Source organism: Triturus cristatus, chromosome 8 (assembly GCF_964204655.1).
Source record: "Triturus cristatus chromosome 8, aTriCri1.1, whole genome shotgun sequence".
NCBI lineage: Eukaryota > Metazoa > Chordata > Amphibia > Caudata > Salamandridae > Triturus > Triturus cristatus.
Genome location: NC_140591.1, coordinates 106933283 through 106956592, shown reverse-complemented (window position 1 = coordinate 106956592; position 23310 = coordinate 106933283). Strand labels below are relative to the sequence as shown.

The window sequence follows — 23310 nt, the reverse complement described above, 5'->3', positions numbered from 1 at the left end:
CAATGGTCATCATGTGTGGTTGCCCTGCTGTTCCCTTCTTTCTGAGGCAAGGCATCAATGGTGGAAAAAGTCATGTTTTCTTGTTCTTTTATTTTCATTGGTGATTGTGACTATGTGCGGATTGTGTGATCTGGGTAAGTGTTTATGTATGCATGCAAGTGTGTGTATGTATATTTGCATTTATCTATGTGTGTCGGTATGGATGTATGTGTTCTTGCATGTATTTATTCTGGGGTATTTCAATAAAGCTGTACACCAAATTGTTAAATAATTAAAAAAAAAAAAAAAAAAACAGAAAGAACAGGAAAGAGAAAAATAAGAACCAGAAGAAATTAAACAATGCGTAGGTCAATCATTTATTTGCGCATATAAAAAATAACAATAGCTGTAATCGTGAAACGATGCATAAAATAGAAAATATAAATCGAGGCTCAACATCCACCTGAAAAGGAAGAGGGGGAAGAAGCAAGGCGAGCTTGTGTGCATAAGGCTTACAATGATCTCAGTAAAGATGATTCTATTTTAGTCAAACCTTGAGATAAAGGCGGTGACGTGGTCATTATTTCTACGATTATGCACCTGGATGAGGTGTACAGGTACGAACGATAAAAAATGGCGTAATGTTCATCCAACCAGGTCTTTACTGAAGAAAAGGAATAACGTGATTGAGAAGTATGGTGCAACAGACCTGCATGGCAGTGGATGGGTTGACAACAACTTGGGTCATTCATCTCAGTTCTTACCTCCCATGGGTAAGGCACCCGGTAGACCAAGGCCCTAACTGAGAACATGTCAAAGTTCCTGAATAGGTCCTTGATGCCACAGGTGACAGCATTACCATCTTACAATAAAGGCCCTGGAGACGCCCTTGTGGCACGCGAGGGCTGCTGGTTACTGATGACAGTGAAAGAATGGTCCTTACATGCCACAAACCTTGGCATCCTCCCTGCCTGAGAGCTCAGCCTCGCGCTCTGCTCACACCAGATGCAGGGCCCAGTATTCACACCGTCCTGCGCTAACTTAACAAGGGCTTATGGGAACCAATGCTTGGGCCTTGCTTGGAAGGGTCTAAGAAAGATATACGAGTCTGACCCCACCAAATACATGATCTGATCATGAAACTCACTACCTTGCCCTCTCCAGAATGTTAATGTACTTAAACTGTTCGCCTATAAATGTTATTAATTACATGACAACTTCATCCTGCTTAGAGAAGGTAACCCTTTCTAACTTCTTTTCTTAGTCAAATAACCATGTATTAATTAAATGAATTATTTCATTTATCTGGGCCCCAGATTAGCATGGTTGGATGTGGGGGTGATTAATGGGCAGTACATGATCATCACCAGATGGGGGAGCAGAGAGGGCATTTTGATCCAAGTGCCACACTTTCCAGAGGGCTCACTCCCCTTCAGCAACAGTTATTTATAGATTTTAAAAAAATGAAAGTCAGCCTGTTGTCTTAATTAATAATAAGGTAGCTTTTAGGATCAGGTCACTAGATAGCCCCAGATGCCGTATTCATTTGATTTGCTGAAGTACATTTTTTAAAATGATACTTTGGAAGGTGCAGCTTATTCCACCTGGCCAAAATGTAAGAACCAAAACGGCGCCAGGTCTATTCACTAAATTCTCACGCAACACAGCGCAGCAGCGAAACATGCTGTGTTGCGTGAGAAGGAGAGAGCAGGAAGGTGCTCTCCTCCCCTGTTACTAGCACCAGTGCACCATCAGGCAGCCGTGCGCCACGCACACACCTTTGCACCATAGTGCAACAGTATCTACGCAAGTGCACTATAGGTTTTGTAATGGAAGCGCACCCTTCCAGTACAAAATACAATGCTTAGACTAACTTTAAATCGTTTCCTACATTGTATGGCACGTGCACTGGACAGTGCAGCACACATGCAAAGTTGGAAAAGAAAGGAGAAATATATTTCTGCTTGATAGCGCCCGTTTCAAAAGGGCGTTATTTTTTTATGCAATACACTGTCTATTTTCTTTTAGTAGATATAGGGCTTTGCATCAAAACCCATGGTTGATTTGAATGGGAAATCCCGCACACTTCCCTTGGCGCTAAGGTGCTGCTTTGCGCTACTCGCAACTGAATTATCAAAGAAAACAGGAAAAAAAGATTTTGCATCGATTTGCGTCACTTTGTGATGCAAAAATGGTGCGAAATCTTAGTAAATATACCCCTTATTTCTTGCACTAATCTCTTGCAAGTCTGGGATGGTGACCTGAGATAGCTAGAGGTACAAAACATCTTACCTGCACAAATGGTGAAACTGGAAAACAAGTGTCACTTTTGAATAATTTCCCATCCCTCCTGCGGCGTTTGCTAGGTCATGGACGATGATTCACCCAAATGTCCGGATTAGTGGAAAGTGGCATCACACACCTTCCACATTTTGTCCGTAATGACATCACAGGTGGTGACATCATATGACCTTTGAAAATGACTCTTGCCATGGATTGATATCACACAACCTTAACCCTGATGACGTCACTGTAATGGACACTGCTGCAGTTCCATAATAACTACATGGTCAGTAGAACATAGCAACACCTGCAAATGGGTATTTAGGGAGAACATTACTCATTTGTCTTTCTATTGCATGAAAAAACAATTTGTTTGTCTGGAGCGCACATAGTGCGACAAAAGACAGAACAGCAATCGAAACCTAAATTATTTATACCTCAAGCTGTCATGATTTTAATGATTCCCCCGGCGTGTGCCCCAATGAGAAATCTATTGGTAAATGATTGCACGAGGCAAAAAAAAGAGATCTGAAAAAAAATAGTAGCTATGGCCACATGTATTAGGTTATGTAGAACACATATAGAATATGAACTATGTGATGGGCTTAAATGATTCCTCAATGATAATATATTTTGATTTATGGCCATTTGCAAGGCACATAGCACTAGACACAGAGGTGTTGTATATGCATCATTTTTCATGTGTTCACAATAATAAAACAAGGCAGGAACTTGTTTAAAACGTGTTTCTTTTTTAGTTAATGTTTTTATTTAATCTGAAAAGTGTACATTGCATTGCTGAATGTATTTTTTTTTTTACAAAACGTAATAAAGAGTGCTCTGGTCCCAGCAGAATATGCAGAAAGCTAAGAGTGCTCAAGAGACGGTCTGCCTTCTGTTGTTACAGTGGCGGCTGGTGCTCTCTGAAGGGGGGGTAATACTTGCTCTGAATTGCGAGGGTGCAAAGAGCTCGAGCTCTTTCAGGTGAATTCACGGGGTTCTTCATGGAAACATTTTTGAGAAAATGGCGTCTAATAGTGCATTTGAAAGCACAATGTTCACATAAATTTGTGAACAAAGTCTTAGATTCTGAAAGGTCGGCCATATTTAAGGGCCAAGATAATGAAATTTGGTGTTTCAAAGGGACAGGCTCCATTTTTTCCAAAATATTTGAGGAGTGCGCCCATATGTCACCATTATCTCATTTGAGCCGGATCCAGCATTTTATTATAGGTGCCCTCCCCCCATTAGGGTGACCAACTGGCATGGGTGCAAATTCAGGACAGTGAGTGTAAAAATTCAGGACAAAGGGTCAAAATTCAGGACAAAAATTCAGGACAGGAGGTCGAAATTCAGGACAAAAGGTAAGTTTTACAGACACATCAGAGGAGGTTGCGCACTAGTATGTAAATAGACAACCACTTAAAAACAAGTGAAAATAAGTTTATATTAGGTTGAGACAACTGTGCACCTCATGGTTTTTCAGTCTGCGCAGCTTTGAGCAAAGGTGCAGGTCTTTATGTGGTAACAAAACCGCCCCCACCTTTCCAGCTCCCAGAGAAAACGCCTGATGCCCGGTCCAACCAGTCTGGCCTTGCTACCACCCTCCAATGGCGCCCCTCATCTTCACATAGAGCCTCTCTCACGTGTATTTAATTTCTTCTATAGTGCTACTCATCCCAAGTATGTGGGGCAGTGTTGGAGTGCGTTGCAACACACACATATTATATAGAGACAATCACTCATATAAATGTTAAAGTCAATGTATAGGAAATGTTGCTTAAAATAATGAGGCTTATAATGTGTGATCATACTTTCATCCATCATTCAATCTTTCACCATTCATTCTGTCCTTCCATCTGTGTGCCCATCCATGTCCATATTCAACCATTTACAAACCTATCCATCACGTATCCTTCCATCCATCATTTCACTCATCCATCCCTCCATCCACCCTTTTACTCATCCATCCATTATCCATCCATCCATCCATCCACCCTTTCACCCTATCCATCCGTACACTCATCCATCCACTCTTCCACCCATCCATTCACTCATCCATCCAGCCATTTACCTATCCAGCCATCCTTTCACTTACTCATTCATCCACCCAGTCACTCATCCTTCCACCCATTCACCCGTTCAGTCATCCATTTACCCATCCTCCCTTTCTCTCTCAATTCCCCTTTCACTTAGCCATCCATCCTTCCATCCACCCACCCATCCATCTACTCAGCCACTCATGAATCCGCCCATTGAACCTATCACTCATCCATCCTTTCACTCATACATCCTCTCATCCATCCACCCTTTCACTCCTTCACTCATCTATCCATCCTTTTGTCCATCTACAAGCCCTTACATCCACCCTTTCACTCATCCGTTCATCCATTCACCCTTTCACTTATCAATTCATCAGTCCACCCTTTCACTTATCAATTCATCAATCAATCCATCATTTCACTCATAAATTCACCCATTCACTCGTCCATCATCCACCCTTTCACTCATCCATCCATCCATCCATCCATCCATCCATCATTTCACTCATCCATCCAGCCATCCATCCACCCATCCCTTCACTTACTTACTCACTCACCTTTTCACATTAATTATGAGCTGAGCCTTTGCTGCAGAGTTGCAGACATAAGAGACCCATCAAGAACTCCACCCTCGCTGTAGTTCGTAAAGCAAGGGGTGGGGTGGGGCAGGGTTCACTATGCCCCTGCACATAGGTAATCTGAAAAAGTGGAAGGCATGAGTCATGCATGATGCACAGTGCCTAGACGTGGGGCGACTGTGACATGGTGTTGTTTCCAGAGATTTAAGTGGGATGAAAAAACAAGGGGCGTCTCTCCAAAGGGTGTTCTATGTAATTCAGGGCGTGGCTTAAAAATAAGCTAAAAGTCTGTGCTTAGTATAATGTGCCGCCCGACTGGTATTTTTTGTTGCTTCTGTCATTGCATCCAGATATATAATACAACAAGTAACGTTACACCTAGAACAAGTAACGTTACACCTACAATAAGCCAGAACTATTGGCTTTGTCAATGGTTGTTAGCTGCATAAAATAAAAAAGCAGCAACCATGGTTTCCTTGAATGTAATTTTGAAAATGCGTCAGTTCTAAACCGATGAGACTCTGAGAGAACTATAATCCTTCCCTTTGAACTTTTTTCACCCCCTTCCTTTGGTTAACTGAAATTCTCACCTAGCAGCAGCATAGGCGTTTTTGCACTTGCATGTGACAGAATGCCCTGCCCTGGACTGAGGCTGGAGGAGGCCACCACATGCTGTGCCAGCCCACACTGACCCATTGTCATTCTGTATGTGGCAATCAGCTGCATACAGAATGACAGTGGGCGGGCGGGGCTGCTTCTGTGCTCAGAGGAGTGCGAAGCGGCCCCATCACGGATCTGAGCCCCTTCACGAGGGAACAGCTCTGTTCCCTGAAAGGCCCAAAATTACGGACAAAAGGCGTCCATAAAAGGGATCCTCACGGACAACGGACGTGAGGTCCAATTTACGGACGGTCCGTGAAATTTACGGACGGTTGGTCACCCTACCCCCCATGCCACGGGTGCCCCCTCATGCTCAAAATCACAATCACATTCAATACATCAGTACCAGATCTGTGCCATTAATGCCGTCCATGTGCCACGGGCGATCCTTATTCCAGAAAGTACCCCGAGTTTGTCACTGTCAGCATTGTCTCATGGTTGCCCTCCTGTATGCCACGTTGATGTCTCTAATGCCAATAATTATGTGCCAGTGTGAACCATTTCCTATTTGTGCCCCATGCCATGAATGTCCCCCAGTAGAAGGGTGCCAGCATTTTCCATGGCTGCCCAATGCTCACTCACTCAGTCTCACTGACCACTTGTGTCATTCACTCACTTTCACTAATAGACATGCTTACACATACACACACACTCACTCACACTTTCTTTTTTTTTTTTTTTTTTTTTTTTATTTCCATGACAGTTCCAATGATATACACAAACATGACTTTAACCATGACAAATGGAGTTAAAAAAAAAAATTTAAAATACATACATAAATCCGGTCTAAAGAAAAAAAAAGGGAGAGAAACCTAGTCTCAAATACTACGGTGTACGTGTACTACCAAAAAAATTTGTGAGAGCTCCCCAAATTAACATTCCTATACGTTTCTTCCGAGCGCCATTCAACGCATACAAATTCAATTCAATTTCATAAATACGATACAGCTTGGCTCTCCAAAATTCAAAAGTCGGGGGCTCAGATGAAAGCTCTCACACACTTTCACCCACACTCATGCACACAAAATACATTAGAAACCATGTTTTGCTTACCTTAGCTGCCCAGCTCTAGTGCTACATTTTGTATTACACTCATAGTGAATAATAGAGTATTATTCACTATGAGTGTAATACAAAATGTATAGAAAGGAAGGACAGTGGATCCCTGATGCTCTAAATAGCAAACAGGCCATGTGCATTTGTATTTGATTTTGCCGCTCTGAAGCCAGGGGTCACAAGGGTTAAGCCAGGGTTGCAGTTGTGACCCCCGGAGACCCATTATTGATGTCCATGGGTTAGGTTTGCACAATGCAAATTATTAAATACATGCATCATATAAGATTGTAGATTTTCATTGCCACACAACTTTGGGTCTTCTCTAGTAATTACAGGATCCTAATGTGGGCCTGGCAAGGGATGAGGTCCTAGTCCAAGCGGTGCAGTATGATGGCCATAATGATTGTTGCTGTCACTACTTGCACCAACCACCAGGGGCGCACTGTAACATTCACCCTTCTGATGTTTATTCCACAGATGCGCAGGTCCTTGGTCTGACAGACCCGAAGCTTTGCTACATGCTGGACGGCATCCTCTTCCTGTACGCCATCATCATCACCGCGCTCTTCATCAGGGAGAAGGTGAGTCCGAACTCTGTGCTATTTGCAGCTTATGAAGCCTGAGGGGAGATACAGGCACTCGGAACACTGATAAGTCTATTATTTACTGATGCACTTTGCCCCACAGGAAACGGAGTAATAATGGGCCATATTAATAATGAAAGTGACTCAGTGCGTGCCGCAAGCCCTTTGGCTGCGCCGCACAGAGTCACTTTCAAAGCACAGGGATGTGACATATTTACAACAATATGTCGTATCCCTGTGATTTCCCCTGCACTGGCACACAATCGGCTGCCATGTGCCTGTGCAGGCACCCTTGCACCATGGTGCAAGGATGCATGCGTCATGGGGAGATTGCTTTTGTGCAGGAAGGGACATATTCCTGCACAAAAACAATCATTTGAGATGATTTCCTCTTTCCATGCATGCTGTAGAATGCAGCATGCATGGAAAGAGGAAAACAACGAGGAGAAATGTAAAAATGTCTCCTCGTTGTGCCTTGCTATGCCACCCCTGGGGTGGCGTAGCATTCTGACACATTTCCAGGTTTACAATATCTCAAAAATCTGGAAATCTGGAACACCCACAGCAACATCTATGTCACGCCTCTTACACTCAAAGTGTTGCATGAGAAGGGGTGATATTTATAAGCACACGTAAAGTCACACAGGGTGGCTTTACATGTCCTTGTAAATATCGGGCAGCAGATAGCGCTGCCGGTGCGCCATGCAACGTGACGTACCAGCGGTGCAAGGGGCTTGTAAATAAGCCCCAATGTACATTGAGATTTTGCAGCTGTAGCTTTGAACTTGAACCGACAGAGACGCAATGGCTAAGCCACCGCCGTCCTGCACTTGGGGGCAGATTTATGAAAAGGGCATGCAGTGCAGCGCAGCAAGTCACCTTGCTGCGCTGCACTGCGTGACAAGGAAAGGGCAGCAATGCGCCATATTTAAGGTAAAATGGCACATTGTTGCCTTTTCCCCTGCACTGGTGCAGCTTTGGCTGCGTTGTGCGAAAGCAGGGGTGCCTGTATTGCACGCAGGACTGTTTTTGTGCAGCAAGGGGCACCTTCCTGTCCAAAGACAATCCTGAGAGGCAAAGTCTCCTTTCTGTGTGAGCTGCAGAATGCAGCACGCATTGATGGAGGACGCTGTAACAAAATGCCTTTGTTAGTGAAGAGACAAGGCTCCTTATTTGTTTAGATGAGGATTTATTGTAGTCATCCAACATCAGAGACCCCATCCACATCCAATGTCCAGTCCAACTGCCACCAGCTCCTAGAATCCACCTCCCTTGACAGCCACCCACATTCTAAGTTCCCAGCATCATCACCTGAATACTAACACACAGCATCACAGGTTAGATACAGAACACCACAGACGCCTCTCTGAGAAAGAGTATTTTGTTTGGCGTATTCCCAGGTTTACCAGTTCTGGTAAATCTGGGAAGGTGTCAAAAACAATGGGACTTGAGTTCAAACACCATGCAATGCACATCAAATGCTTCCCTAGCGCAGAGTAAGGCAACACAGCGAAGGAGAACGGGCGGGTGCAACCGTCGCCAAGGATACCTGGGTGTGGAGAAGCGAGGTGGATCCGTCTCACTATCCGGATGCGGAAGGAGATCCGCATCCGGATTGTGAGAAGGATCCACCTCGCTTCTCCACATCCAGGTACCCTTGGCGACGGTTGCACCCGCCCGTCCTCCTTCGATCCTGATCCATAGGGAAGGGACCTATCTGTCCTCCCCTCGATTCCCTACATCACATCACACCACAACTGGCCCCTCATTTGTCTAGACCCGTTCAGATCGGGTTGGAAATATCACCGGTCCTACGATCCTGCTTACTCTTGATTTCCATTTAGCCCTGAAGAGTCACGGGCAACTACCCGATTAATGAAACACGTGTCGGCTGGTTTTCTTTTGATGTTACCCTTTGAAGAAGGTCTAAAATATATCCCCAAAAAAACATCCACTGGTGTCGACCCTGTCATCATTCCTGCTTGAATATATGTACACTGTTGATTGACATTTTGAAAGACTAACCTAAACAGTGCAGCAATTACTACCCCGATAGTACAACCTGCAACCTCTATGGACACTTTACATCCCTCATAAATTAACCAATGACACATCTGATCTTTTCAATGAGGGCTCTTTTCTAGTTTTTTGCCACTTTTATGGGCTGCTGCAACTTCGAGCATGCAAGATTGTGGGGCATATTTATTAAAAAATCACTCAGTACAGCGCAACAAGTCAGCTCACTGCGCTGCTCTGCATGATGGGGAAGGGGCAGGAATCGGCCGCATTGACCATTATATGGCACCCTCCTGTCTCTTCCCTGTGCTGGCGCACAATGTGCTGACTAGCACCAACGCACGCACTCTGTTACCATGGTGCATGGGAGCCTGCGTTGTAAGCAGGATAGTGTTTGTGCAGTAGGGGACGTTTTGGCGCATTCCCAGATTTACCAAAAGTGATAGACCTGGGAATGCGTCAAAATGAGAAAGAGGAAAATCCCTCAGGGGATTGTTTTTGTGCAGGAAGGGAGCTTCCTGCACAAAAACAATCTCCTGTGGCATTTTCCTTTTCTCTATTTGACGCATTCCCAGGTCTATCACTTAAGGTAAATCTGGGAATGCGCCAAAATCCAAGGGTGGATTTGTGGCAACAGCCACACTCCACTCATGGAACGCCTCCTTGGGCAGCGATTTGCGCTGTGTGTGTTACTCTAGATTTATTACATCACTCAGTTCCATGCACGGTGGATTGCTTGGCTTGATAAATCTAACTTAAGAGTTGCGTCGTTCTTGCGTCCTGTTGTGTAGCGCAAATGCAACGCAACTCTTTAATAAATCTGGCCCTGTGTCTTTAAAAAAAAATCCATGACTGTGGTAGGTAAGTTGGAATGTTCTGATGCTCTCAAGGTTCTGACAGTGACCCGTTTGTCAGTTGCTGAGGTGGCTTTCGTATGTCGTGTCGTGGCCGCATATATTGGAATAAAGCAAGTATTTCCCACTTGCTTCAATGACCACCAAAGACTGTGTGCAGCCACGCCCCGTGACGTTAGCATGCTTTAAAGAGTATCTTAAGTCTTTTCCGCTATGATGGTGGCGAAAGGACGTCCCTCGGAAGACCGCTTTGGTGGTGAAAACGAGGGATTCATCTGATCAGTGGAATGAAGCCCCACCGCTCCCTCCCTCCTCTACCCTGACTCTACAGTCAGTCAGTTAAAGTGGGGAGAGCTTCTTTAACAGTTTCTTCTTGTTTCTTTTCAGTTTACAAAAGCGAAGGATGCTCCAGGTGCCCCGGAAACTGACGATATCTATAACGTGAGTAACTCTTCTGTAAATGATGTTATTGCTTCTTCTGTGGAGACGTCATGGAATGAGCCACCAGGTCTGCGTGCTGCTGAGAGAGTGTGCCATTCAAGAGTGGTGCATTGGTACAGGGCAGAGAGATTAGGATGGAGAATACGTCCCGTCGACAGGGGGCGCTGTATTCTGACAGCCTCTTTTACTAACAAAGCCATTCAGTTGGGCTTTTTATAATGTAAAGCACTGGCGTGTTGATGTTTCCTTGTTGCAAGATATAGTGAGTGTGGCAAGTTGAGGAATGCACGTGCGAACATTGGTTGGGGTCGCTTTATCAATAGTCTGTAACACGGGGGGCTTTCAGGAGGCTTTTTCTGCAGGTTGTGTGGGGTGAGGGATGCTACTGTAGGTGAAGGGTGAGCATTCACTACTGCCCCATGCTGGGGTTGACAGGGGGCGGGGTCAGGCGCAGCAGCTCCCTGCAGCCCCTGCAGTTCCGCTCTTAAGTGGGGTCCAGAAGGGTCAGGTCTGGAGTTTGCAGAGCCAGTCATTCCAAACCAGGAGACATTGGGGGACTTGATGAGCCGGGGTGATATATCCACTGGGGTACCACTCTGGGCCTCTAGGTGGCATCAGTACCCTTCTAGACTTGTGTCCAAATACAGTGAAGGAGCGTCGCGGAGAGCCAGCTGAGGGAAACGGGAAAAATAAATTGATAATAATTTCCCTCGTCCCATCCCCCTGCCCCCCATTTGAATTTTGTGGCGGCCGCCACGTCTAAATATCTATATAGCACTTGTTCCCATAGTATGAGTGCTAAGAAAGACCTGTAGGCAAAGTTCTGTCTAAGGTGTTGCAGCAAGTAGGGAAACTTAAGTACTGATTCCGAGCTGCCCTCTACAGGGTCACAGGACTCCTGGGGCTGGAATTACCCCCAGACCATGCAAATCAGAGTTGGGATTACAGAAATGGAGAATAACACGCAGGACCCAGAGTTACCAGGTCCTTTCCTATATATTTATGCCCAATTCTGACTGTGTTTTGTGGGCGGAGACACCAGGGGAGACACCAGGTGGTAGATTTATTAAGAATTCACACAACGCAGTTCAGCAAGGCAAGTTGCTGCGTTGCATGAACGAGAGAGACAGAGGAAAAGTGCAACATTTACCGAGATATGGCTCTCTTGAGCTCTCTGGCTGCGCTGGTGCACTTTATGCTGCCTAGCGCCAATGCAGACACCCTTGCACCATGGTACAAAGTGCCTGCGTTACTGGCAAGATTATTTTTTGTGCAGGAATGGATAATACACCCCAAAACTGTAATACTGTGCCTCGAATTATAAAATACTTTTGTCTGTTTTTAGCTCAGTATGGATAGCACTAGCCAAACCTGTGCTTAAAGAGTTTGTGGCAAAAATAATAAAATGCTTTGCTGCTGTTCTAGCACAGAGTGGACAGCGCTGTGCTGGTCCTATGTTAAAAACTCCGCTACAAAAAGAGACATTTGAGGTGGGGAGATTGAGTGTCACTGGTGATGTAGATTAGCTCCATAAATAGGGGCAGGTCTCTACCTAAACCCAGAAACTACACAGAATTCCTAGCTTTGTTTTATACACACACATTTATTTATATATATATATATTTGTGCGTGTGTGTGAGTATATACTTTAGATTATATGGGGAGGAGAGCTGCGCAGCCCCGCTTCCCGATTTCCCCGGGGCTGAAATTACTTTATATGGGTATGGGGGCCACCAGGTTCCCTCCCCACGCCTCAAAAGGCCCCAGGAAGCCCACACCCGGAACCAAAATGTTACTAAATGGGTAGGGGATCCACACAGCCCCCTTCCCTGAGCCTCTTATGGCCCAAGGAAGCCCACCCCAGGGGCTGGCTCGCAAGCTATGTCCTGGGGAGCCCACCCCAGGGACATAGCGATTTCCCAGGCAGGGAAACATGTGTTTGTTCTCGGTTGGCAGGAGCATTTTTGAATTTTCTGGCAAGCAGGAGCAAACGCAAAGTGCGCTCCCAGCGGGCAGGAGCTTTGAAAATGCTCCCGCCCACTGGGAGAGGACTTTTGATCTGTTTCCCTGCCTGCAATGAAGCAGGCAGGGAAAAAGCTCTTAAATATTGCTCCCACCGGGAGGGGCAGCATTAGGAGCTGCTTCCTGGGGTGGAAGCAATGCTGGCTCACACTGTAGATTGGGGGTCAGCTTAGGGTTTCCCCCCCCGAGACCCTAAGAAGACTGTGGTGGGTGCCCTGGGTGGGCACCAGGGCACCCACCTTTCAGAGTGAAGGCGCTATGAGGGATGGGGTCCCCAGGGCCAAAATCGGCCTGGGAACCCCTCCCCTAAAAATCATACTGGGACCCAGAGGGACGGGGTCCCCGGGTCACATACCCCTTCCTCCTAAAAGATCATGCTGGGCCCTGGGGCTGAAATCAGGCTAGGAGGGGGGGGGCATGTGTGCCCCTTTATTTAAAAGAGTGGCCCTGGGGATGGGTTCAGGGAGGGGTACAGACAGTTCCCCCCTACCCTTAATTTAAATAAGTGGCCCCAGAGGATGGGGTCCCAAGGGTCAAAATCAGCTTGGGGAGGGGGTCGTTTTGGCCCCTCCCCCCTAAAAACTGGGCCCTGGGGTACTCCAGAACCCCAAGAGGGTAGAAAGACCCATACAAAACGGAAAGGAAAGGGGAGACAAACTCCCACTGAAATAATCTTAACTCAAAGAGTATCCTCCTTTATAAATAACTGTGATTGAGGAGAGAGATAAATCTATACTCCACCGCACTTAGAGGTGGGAAGAGGAGAGCCTCTTTTTTGTATATAACCCTCACCCACTCTAGTAGTGGCATGCTTCATCATCGGGTTCACCCTGACTCTTAAAGGTCAGGGTAGACTCAACTGTGTTCCATGGAGCTCTTTGGAGAAGTCTTTATATTTTTTTTTGGGGGGGGGGGGGTTATGCATAATAAAAATCCCTTCTTCAACCCAAGGTATCCCTTTATTAGTGGGGTGAGTGTGAATGACTGAAGCTATGGGAAGGGGCAAACAGGATGCTGTGGCCCTATGACCCTAATCTAAAAGCGCCAACATGTTTCTGCCCTACTCTATTGGCCTGTACAGGTCCTGGGCATTCTTCAGGGCGATACTAGAGAAAAACGATCCCCCAGTGATGCAACCCTGCAAATCATACATGTAGATGTGTAATGCACTAAAGATGAGCTTCAGCATGTAAACAAGAAAAATGTACTTGCTGTGATAGGATCTGCCTCAGCTCTAAATAAATTATACTTATCAGGGGCAGTGGGGGTAGGCCCTGTAGTCAAACCAGCATCAAGGGTCCCCACCTGCAACAAACCTGAATGACCTGACCGCTCTCCCTCGTCCAGCCACAGAACAGAACTATGGGAAGTATGATAATGTCCTCTGCTGGGTACCCCCTAGATCAATGCTTACTGCTTTTTTTTAAGTTCAGAGACTTGTATTGTTCTTCTGATAATTGAAATGTCATATCCAAAGTTTAACAGATATAAAGATACTGTTCTGTAAAAATTAGATATAAATAGCTGCGCTGCGTGACTGGGAAAGTGCAGGAATGTGCCATATTGCCTTAAATCCCTGCCTTTTCCCCTACGCTTGTGACCTTTTAGCAGCGTAGCACCGACGCAGGCACCCTTGCACCATGGTGCAAGGGTGCCTGCATTGCATGCAGTGTTATTTGTGAGCAGGAAGGGACACCTGCCTGTGCAAAAACAATCCCCTGAGACATATTCCTCTTTCTGTGTGTGCTGCAAAATGCAGCACACATAGAAAGAGGAAGCAACAAGGAGAAATAAACGTATTTCTTCTTGTGACACCTCACCTGAGAAGGCGTATCTGTTTGGCACATTCCCAACTCTACCAGTTTTCGTAAACCTGGGAATGCATCAAAAACCATGGGACGCCCATGGAATGCCTTCCTAGAACATAGTAAGGCAACGTAGTGATTTGCGTTGCGTTGCCTTACTCCAGATCTATGGAGCACCTCAGGGCCACTAAAAGTAGCCTGTGCGTGGCTTCATAGATTACATGTAAGGTTTGCGTCGCTCTTGCACAACGTTGCACGGTGCAAGTGCCACGCAAACCGGCTCATAAATAGGCACCACTATACCTAGAGCCTGGGGAAAAAAGAGGAAGCAAACGAAATAGGATAACACGAATGCGAGAGAGGGTGATTGTCCCAACAGGAAACATAAAAATGACACATTATAGAGAAGCAGGTGAGACCATTGGACAACCATACTACCTGCATCATAATTATCTCTGGGGGTGGAGACATGGGGGCGGTCATTTGCATTTCCATGTAGGGGCGGCTCCTCCGTTGGAGTGGAGGAGCGTCGGCCCACTTAAATTACTCCCAAATCCCCAGAGATTAAAATAAAATGGTAATTCATCGCCATTTTATTTTTCATCCCCCGTCCTGAACAAAGCGTCAGAACGGGGGCGGGGCCACTGCTGAGTGACAGTAGCATGAAGGAGGGTGGGCTACCTATGCGCATGTCTTTTTGGCCAGCCTTCTTGCGACGGCCAACCACACATGTACACTTTACCCATCTCAAAATAATGTCTTAAGACAGCTGGGTTAGAGCACGTGCAGGCCTCCAGAGGGCGGTGGAGGGCCGAGTGAAGCCGCTCCCTCCAATCAGGACACTGCTCTCATGGTATAAGAGCTGTCCCAGGATTGGTCAAGGGAGTTTCCTGGTGGCCGGGCTGTAGAGGAAGAAAGAAGAGGAAGACCTTCAGTGAGTCTCGGTGTTTCACTTTATTTATTTATTTTTATTTGTGCTTGCCCGCTCACTAGCACGCGCCTGCCCCCCTCCTCCCCGTAGATGCCAGCTGCCACTGTTTACTTGACCCCAGGTGTAATGGAGGTTTTTGCACCTATGGATAGGCAATATCCGTAATAGTGCTTTGCAGGTAAGTATCCGTCTTATTCCATTTGGTGCTGAAAATTCAGGTGCCTTTGGTGGCACAAACTAGAATTCCTCAAAGTTATCAAATTTAACTATGAAGATTCTTCCGAATTGTACCCAAGCACCCATGCTTAGAGAGGGCTGCTTCTAATATGTTTCAGCACTGAAAATGTCGCATAATTTGGGAGTGTTCAAATGCGGACATTGGGGCAGATTTACAAGAACTGGCGCATCCCTGCATATTAGCAGAGATGCGCCAGTGAATTTGCGTCACATAAAAAAACCCTTGCGCTACCATGGATGCGTCGCATTTACAATGCGGCGCACCGTGGTGCAAGGATAGACAGATGGGTGATGTATCATTTGGCGTAAAGGCAGCGCATTGCTAGAGTTGTGTCGCAATCACAACGCAACTTCAGCAATGGTCAGGAATGCCTGCTTCTATTATGCTGCGTCACTCCTTACGCCTACTTCAAGCAGGCGTAAGGTTTTGACACAGTGGCGTCATAAAAGTGACTTTTACGAGGTTTTCTCATGTCGGAACGCCCACCCTGCCTACATTATACCTGACGCAGGTATAATGTAGCGCAGGGCTTTACAACATGACACATCTCCCTAGATGCGTCACGTTGTATATATGTCGCAACGTGGCGGATTGTTTACGACTCCGCTGCGTCACAGAAGTGACGCAACGGCAGCGTAAAGTTGTCGCAAGGGGCTTGTAAATCTGCCCCTGGATACTTGTAAACATACATTCACTGGAAAGTGCCTATTCCTGAAATGTGATTATATTTTATAATGGCTGTTGTCAGGCAATGCATTTATCAATTCTTTATGAAGCCTGCGCTCGTCGCATTATCCTAATCTTCTGTGTAGTCGGTGTTAAGTGTGTTGGTTGTGATTCTTTCGCCCTTGTAGCTCTTTGACACCTTGGTTATTCTGTGTACCACTGCAAACCACATGAGCTTAAACATCCACAGACCTGCCTTCTTCTTTCAGAAACCAGCAGTTGGCCAAAGAGAGGTGTATGACGTCTTGAACAAGAATGCCGGTGACGCAGAGAAAGGAGGACGGAAGCAGGTATGGAGAGCTGGCGGTGGTGTCGCTACACTAAATGTCTCCTTCCTGCCCACCAGGCCCAGTGGCGAACCCTGCATCTTTGATAGGAGATCCAAAGATCTTCAGACAGAAGCACTTTAACGGAGAGACCCAAAAAAAGTGAAAGGATGAAAAGTGGAAAGATTAAAGTGGACAATGAAGCAATTGAGTGGAGGAGAGAGCACAGGAAATAGAGAGGGATTGGGAGGGGGAAAGAGAAAGAAGAACTAAAAAGCAATTTGTTAATTTTGATAGTTTTTTTATAGTGCGAACATGACCCTTGTGGGTATCAGAGCGCTGTACAATTTTACAAAGAGCAGAGCAACAATAATATTGGGAGTACCCAGAAAAGGGAGGGTGCGCGTTACAATGTTCAGAGAAGATAAACCAATAAAAAATAATATCATAGTCCTGAAAAGATGCACAATCATGCAGTCTCGAGGAAAGGGAGGGTAAAGTCAGGACTGACAAGTCGAAGCACTAAGGTAGCCAGTGAGAAGTAGTAATGAGTGTGATCGAGTAAACGGTATCTTAGGATACCAAACCAATGAGTGAACAGTGTGAAAGAATTAAATCAATTAAATTAAATGAGATCGAGAAGAAAGACAGATTGGGAATATAAAAGAAATACATACTTTTTATCCTCTGTGTTAAATGGTAGCGGCAGTCGTAGTCGGTAACCTTTCAAGTATTGCCCGGCGGTAATCGCCTCTTATACCATTCGATGCTAAACCAATAAAGAGGCAGGCGCCAGAGACTGGAAGGCAGGAAACAAGGTTTTTATTCTCTCCGGAGGAGAACACATCAGGTCAGACAGCAAGGTATCGTCATGAGGTGCTCTAACTGCATCTCTGAGGCCTGGCCTCTTATACACAGGTTTATGACTTTATTGCAGGTTTATCATACATGGCACATTTTTGAGATCGCTTTGATACATGAAAGAACATCCTCAGAATCCCTACTTCAAGCTCGTTCCCACACATATCTACAGTGGAAGTCCCCACCCCACCCACAGTAGGAGATGGCTATCACACAGCTGGACATTCCGCCAATTTCCGGGGGTGTGTGCGACCTGTCGGGTCTCAGGGGGTGGGGGGCCTTGATCTACTGTAATCCCTTTGATGTGGGGTGTTTCCCTTACAGTAGGGGCAATAAACTGCATCCGCAGGGCTAGGTGATGGCCTGGGATCGGTTCGGACAATGGGGCGCAGAGGAAGGGGGTTATCAAAGAGATGCATGACCATGTATGGGATGTCGGTCAGGCGTGGGATGTGGTTCCATGGCAGGGTCGCGCAGATGGAGAGGGTTTATGGCCCGTGTATGAGAGAGCGGGGGTGGCCGGCGCGCGGGGGAATGCTTGCAGCGCCAGGGGGACGCGCTGGCGATCGGCAATGAGCAGGGAGAGACCAGGGTGCCTAAAAATGGCTGCCGTGCGCTTTCCTGTGTGTCGCGCTGGGGAGAGACAAGATGGCGCAGATAATGTTCAGTTGCAAACTAAATTTCCACAGTCCTCCCTTTTAACATATCTCGCCAGCTTGTCTGACCGACATTCACCGTCGTTAACCTTTTAGCCATAATATCGTAAATGTTTTCATGCGTTCCTGTTTTTAAAAGTACAGAGTCTTAGGACAGGCGGGAGCAATCGGACACAATTGTACATAGTTACAGGTGGTTATCGTGACAGTCGAGGAGGTAGCGTATACAGAATTTCATTAGCTGCATCATATATCAGACACGGAGATAGGTGGAGGGAAACTTGCTTAAACACAAACTCGATACTTGAAAACGGTTCGGTAAAACAAGGGATAACTACACTCATTTACTTAAGGCCTAGACTTCGCGTCGATCAAGCTAAACAGCATAGTCATGTGTACGGTTGATGCTATACAATTGTCATTTATAATAAGCTAATGTTTCCTCATTTATTTAGTGTGTAGCTGGAAGCGACCGATAAAAAGATCTTGGAAACTTGATTGGGAGGTAGTCAAATCAAAAAGTGGTTGGGAGAGGAATACAACTCAACATGAGTTACAGTCAGGGGGGGGGTTCTTCTTTCCAGTGTCTTATTGCAGTGAGCCATCACTGGTAAGCTCTCTCTTCTTCTTATGTTGGCACTGTTGAGCACCGGCGGTGGAGCTAAGGTCCAACTCAAATCCAGATTTTTCGCGTTGCAGGGTGTGATCATCCTTTGCTCTTGGATCACAGTCCTGTTCTGTCCTGTCCCTTGACTGGCCTTATCGTAGGTACCTTGAGACGGGGTACCCGCTTCTCATTGTTCTTTTGTAAGGTCAATGTCAAAAATAGGGGTGCTTTGGGAGGCCGGGGGACGAGGGGGTGGAGTGGGATCAGACCAAAAAGCGGACCAAGGAGAGCAGAATCTTTCAGCACTGGGCCCATCAATCGGGCCCGACGGGGTTGGGACTTCAGGCACGTTGGTCAGCGAGCAGGCGGCTTCGGGATAGCCTTTCGTTCTATTGCTTTCCATGCCGTGAATGGTGCCTCGTCCTGCATCCCTTTGCTTTGTGGCTCCCCCTTGGTCGATGCCATAGATGTTCCATGGTCCGTAGCCAGGCTGTGCGTCACGTCCGACCCCTCTCTTCCGATGGCCGCAGGTTATCTTGGAATGAGTACAAGAAACAAAATCTTAGAGAGTTGGCAGGGAAGACATTTACACACTTCATCCTCTCTCCCAACCACCGAGTAGTTGGGGAAATGCTTTTATCGGTCGCTGTATGATTGATGTCTATTAACTCTTATGTCGGCGTGTGTTACTAATTTATTAATCATTGCTGTGGTGCAGGTTTCTGTGGGTGTTCCTGCAAAATTTCATCGTCTGGCCTGCTAGGTGTCGATTCCTGTGCCCTATAATCGTTGCAGGAAGCCTGACATCTGTCAACTTTCTGGTCTATCAAAAATTCGAACCGGCTTCTCCGGTAGAGACTCGTTCATTTTAACACAAGTTCTGTTAATACACATTTTCCTCCGAGGACTGCTAATAAAAAAGGTGCGAGGTGCTACTGTCATGGATTCACAGACATCTATTTCGGGGAGGGACACAAGCTAAACATTTTTCTTGCTGGAGACAGTAGGTAACCCTCATCAGCTTAGGCGATGTACCTTTAGAGAACAAGGTCATCAGTTGTTTTGCTCAAAATACTCTGGGACGGCTAGTACAGAGCTGGGGTGATTCTGGGAGGATGGGTGCTTAGACATTCTAGTTCGGAACAATTGGGCGGGGGCAATTCTGGGCGGTGGAGATGGTGTCGTTTAGAGCTCTAAAACGAAGACCACTGACATATAGTCCCCGTAATGAGGGCCAGATTGGGAGACATCAGTCGTCTTACCTGTCCTTTCTTTCTCAGCCAGTTAAGTCCAACATTTTACAGAAAGGAGAGGTAGTAACGTGGTAAAGTACGGTCGTTTTTGTTTCTGTCAATTTGTTCGAACACCACCGTGTTTTAGGCCAATTGTACACATACTGAGGAGGTATAGTGTCGTTAATTTATTCAAAAAGAAAGAGGGCAAGAGAGCCTTCAGCGAGGGAGGGAGAGAGAGTAAGAGAGAGAGAGAGAGAGAGAGAGAGAGAGAGAGAGAGAGAGAGAGAGAGAGACGTGCGCATCAAGTAGGCTATTTTGCATACGTATGACACAAAACGAGAGAGAGAGAGACATGCGTACGATAATAGGCTACTTGGTGCACATACAACATGGAGTAGCACGGGTCAGTTCTATGTAAGAAAACACAAGCGGGGGAAAGACATAAAGTCGGTGATCACGTATACACAAATACCGGATAGGGCGTGACAGTACATACATCAAGCGCAGAAACTTAAGACGGAGACACAGGGCTACGTTGAGTATGGGGACCTCTCCTTTCCTGTCCTCTTTCCTATGCACGCTGCGTATTTTCAGTATTTTTGTAATTTATTTTGGGGGGGGGTGTCGGACCTTTTACTCCCCTCCCTTTGATCGTTAGACAAGCACCTCAATTATACGATGACATTCTCTTCAAGTGACCCAAGTATATGAAATGCATACACATTCATACCGTATAATCGTAGCACACACGCACAGTCATACCATACAGTTTTTCACGTTCCCAATGGTGGTCTGCACTTCGCGCACTATCCCACAACGTTTGTCTATGTTTTTCCCTATATGGAGCACGGTGCGGTCCATGTCCACTCCATTCTTCAGTCGGAACTTCGTTGTGACCTATAGAGAGGGAAAAAGAGGGTGGGGAGGGGTGTGCAGTATTCAAAGTACATTAGCGCGCGTAGACACGAAAAAGTTCTACTTACCACGTACCAGGCTAGCCGCAGGAGTGGGTAATACCACAGACCTATTATGTTTTTCTTCCGACATACAAAGATGCTCTATTTCATTCATCTCCTAAATTCGGGTTTCCTGGTCGTACATGTATTTCTCGATCGGTCGTATATTATGGTGCAAGATACCATACCTTGCATTCGGCATATACCTTAAGCTATAGTCGACCATTTTCTGACAACTCTTGGAAAAAGACAGGTGTGACGGGTACAAATTCTGTTAATCAAAAAGATTCAGGCAAATGGGGTCTGCATTATCTGCTTTCTATTGCTTGGGAGTAACAATCATTTATTCAAAAACCTTTATCAACCTAGATGATTTGTCATGACACTGATTCCGTAATTCCTTTAAGAAGCCCTTTATTAAAAACAATGTCAGTATACAAATACGGGCCTACAACCGTTCAGGCCGGCCACGGTGTGAGAGGCGTCTCGGCGCCATTTTGGGGCGAGGTCGGGTGGGTCCAGTGCACAGTCTAAGTCTTCGCACTAACTAGCTGCCGGACCAGAATCCCTTTCGGTAGTTCGAGAACTTTCGTTAGCGTCAGCTTGCGTCAGCATGGCGTCACCGCGATCTTGTAGCAATGCCGTGGTCCGTTCTTGGGGCGGGGCAGCAGGCGGGTTCGCCCCACCGGAAGCCCACGGGAGTCGAATGCCAATGACTCCCGCAGAATCTGCAAAGCTGAGAGGGTGTTTTTCAAGGGTGGGGCCCACGCCCGAGCAGACAAGCTTCCGAGTCCAGGGCCGCCTATCGGTGGGCCAGGCCTGGATCTGAAGAACCGACAGCCAGAGTCCAGAGGCAGCAGCAGCAGCAGCTCTTCGTTACAGCCACCGGGGTGGGTCCCCCGATCACTCGGCTGCGGGGGCCCATTTCTTGAGTGAAACGCTAATGGCAATCTTAGTGGATCCACGCCTGAGTGGTTACCCGGCAGGCAAGACTTGAATGGCTGTCCTGCTGCAGCTGGTCGGTGAGTGCAGGGGCGCCCACTCATCTGGAAGGCGAGCGAAACGGCTGGGTGCAACTCTGCTGGCCGGCGAAAGAAATGGCAGGGTGCAATTCAGCTGGCCGGCGAGTGAAATGGCAGGGCGTAACTCAGCTGGCCGGCGAGTGAAATGGCAGGGGTGCAACTCAGCTGGCCGGCGAGTGAAACGGCAGGGGTGCAACTCAGCTGGCCGGCGAGTGAAACGGCAGGGGTGCCCTCTCTGCTGGCGAGCCTCCACCTGGGGAGGCGGGGGAGGCCCGTCCGCGTCGCTTCCCCCCTGCCAGGGCACCTTTCGCTGCCGGTCGAAGCGGGGAATGGGAAGGCCAGTACAACGTGGTGGACTTCACCTTGGCGCTGCCAGAGCCTCGGCGCTGCGTGTAGCCTCCGGCCTATTCGCACAATCGTCCGCCAATGATGTCGATGGATTTTTGCATGGCTTTTATAGCCCAAAGCCGACTAAAAGGACCGCCCAAAGCAGGTCAATGTTGCTATTTCGAAGAAGGAGGGGCGAGGACTGTCATGTAAATAGTTGTTTAAAAACGTGTTTTAATGTGTTTACCCTGTTGGCGTGTTTGTTATACTTATAAGTTATTAAAATGTTATAACTATACTACTTTGTTGGAGTGTTTGTACATATTTGCAATCTGGTAACGAGCACAAGGATGTTACTACGTAATCGGAAAAATGACATAGCCCAATTGTGCGCGATCTAGCCCAGTTCGGTGACGTCGATGGTGGGTATCAGCAGGCTTCCGTTTGTGCAGGATTTTGTCGTGTTTACTGGGCAGGGTGGGCAGTAGGGCAGACATGTTTAGACAGCGAGAGCGACGGAGTCGAGCTACCTCGTGGCTACTTCGACCGTGAGCTTGGCTCCTTCCCTTGGTTTCATATTCCTCGCAAGAGGGCTATTTCCTAACGTTTCTTATTTTTGCGGGGTCAAAAAGGATCCCATTATCGGTCTACTGGTCTTGCTTGATTATTCTTGTTTCTATATAGCGATCTTTATGCCCTAATTTGCTGTAAGCTACGGCGACTAGTCCGTATTTAGTGAACATGTCCTTATTAGGGGTGCCTTCCAGTGGAGCCGGATGGTTCACCTCTAATAAGCGGTCCGGGCAGAACCAACTACCAATCAGTGGGGAGAAGATAGGCATGACGGGTTACAACGGGGACAAAAGTCAGCACTACCTATCTTTTCACTGCTTGCAAAGACTAGACAGAATATCTCTATTCCACGTTATTTGTAAGCAGAGAATGCCTCCAAAGAACCAATATCGAACAACTAGTGTTCGGACAATCAATCAATCAATGGTGAGAAAGAGATAGGCACGACGGGTTACAATGGGGACAAAAGTCTGCGTTACCTACCCTTCACTATTTGCAAAGACTAGACAGAATATTTTTATTCTACGTTATTTGCAAACAGAGAATATCTCAAAGAGCACTATCCTTCGAGACAATCAATATTCGGACAATC

The 23310-nt window shown here is 46.7% G+C and overlaps 1 protein-coding gene across 2 annotated transcripts in view; it reads left to right on the top strand.

Annotated features, from left to right (window-relative positions):
• CD247 (CD247 molecule) overlaps positions 1-23310 on the top strand; it is a 232717-nt gene that overhangs the window by 136311 nt on the left and 73096 nt on the right. For both annotated transcript variants that reach the window (XM_085621124.1, XM_085621125.1), the window contains exons 2-4: positions 7076-7179; positions 10440-10493; positions 16425-16505. In XM_085621124.1, coding sequence (XP_085477250.1) covers positions 7076-7179; positions 10440-10493; positions 16425-16505 — 239 coding nt within the window. The remainder of the gene's footprint in view (positions 1-7075; positions 7180-10439; positions 10494-16424; positions 16506-23310) is intronic.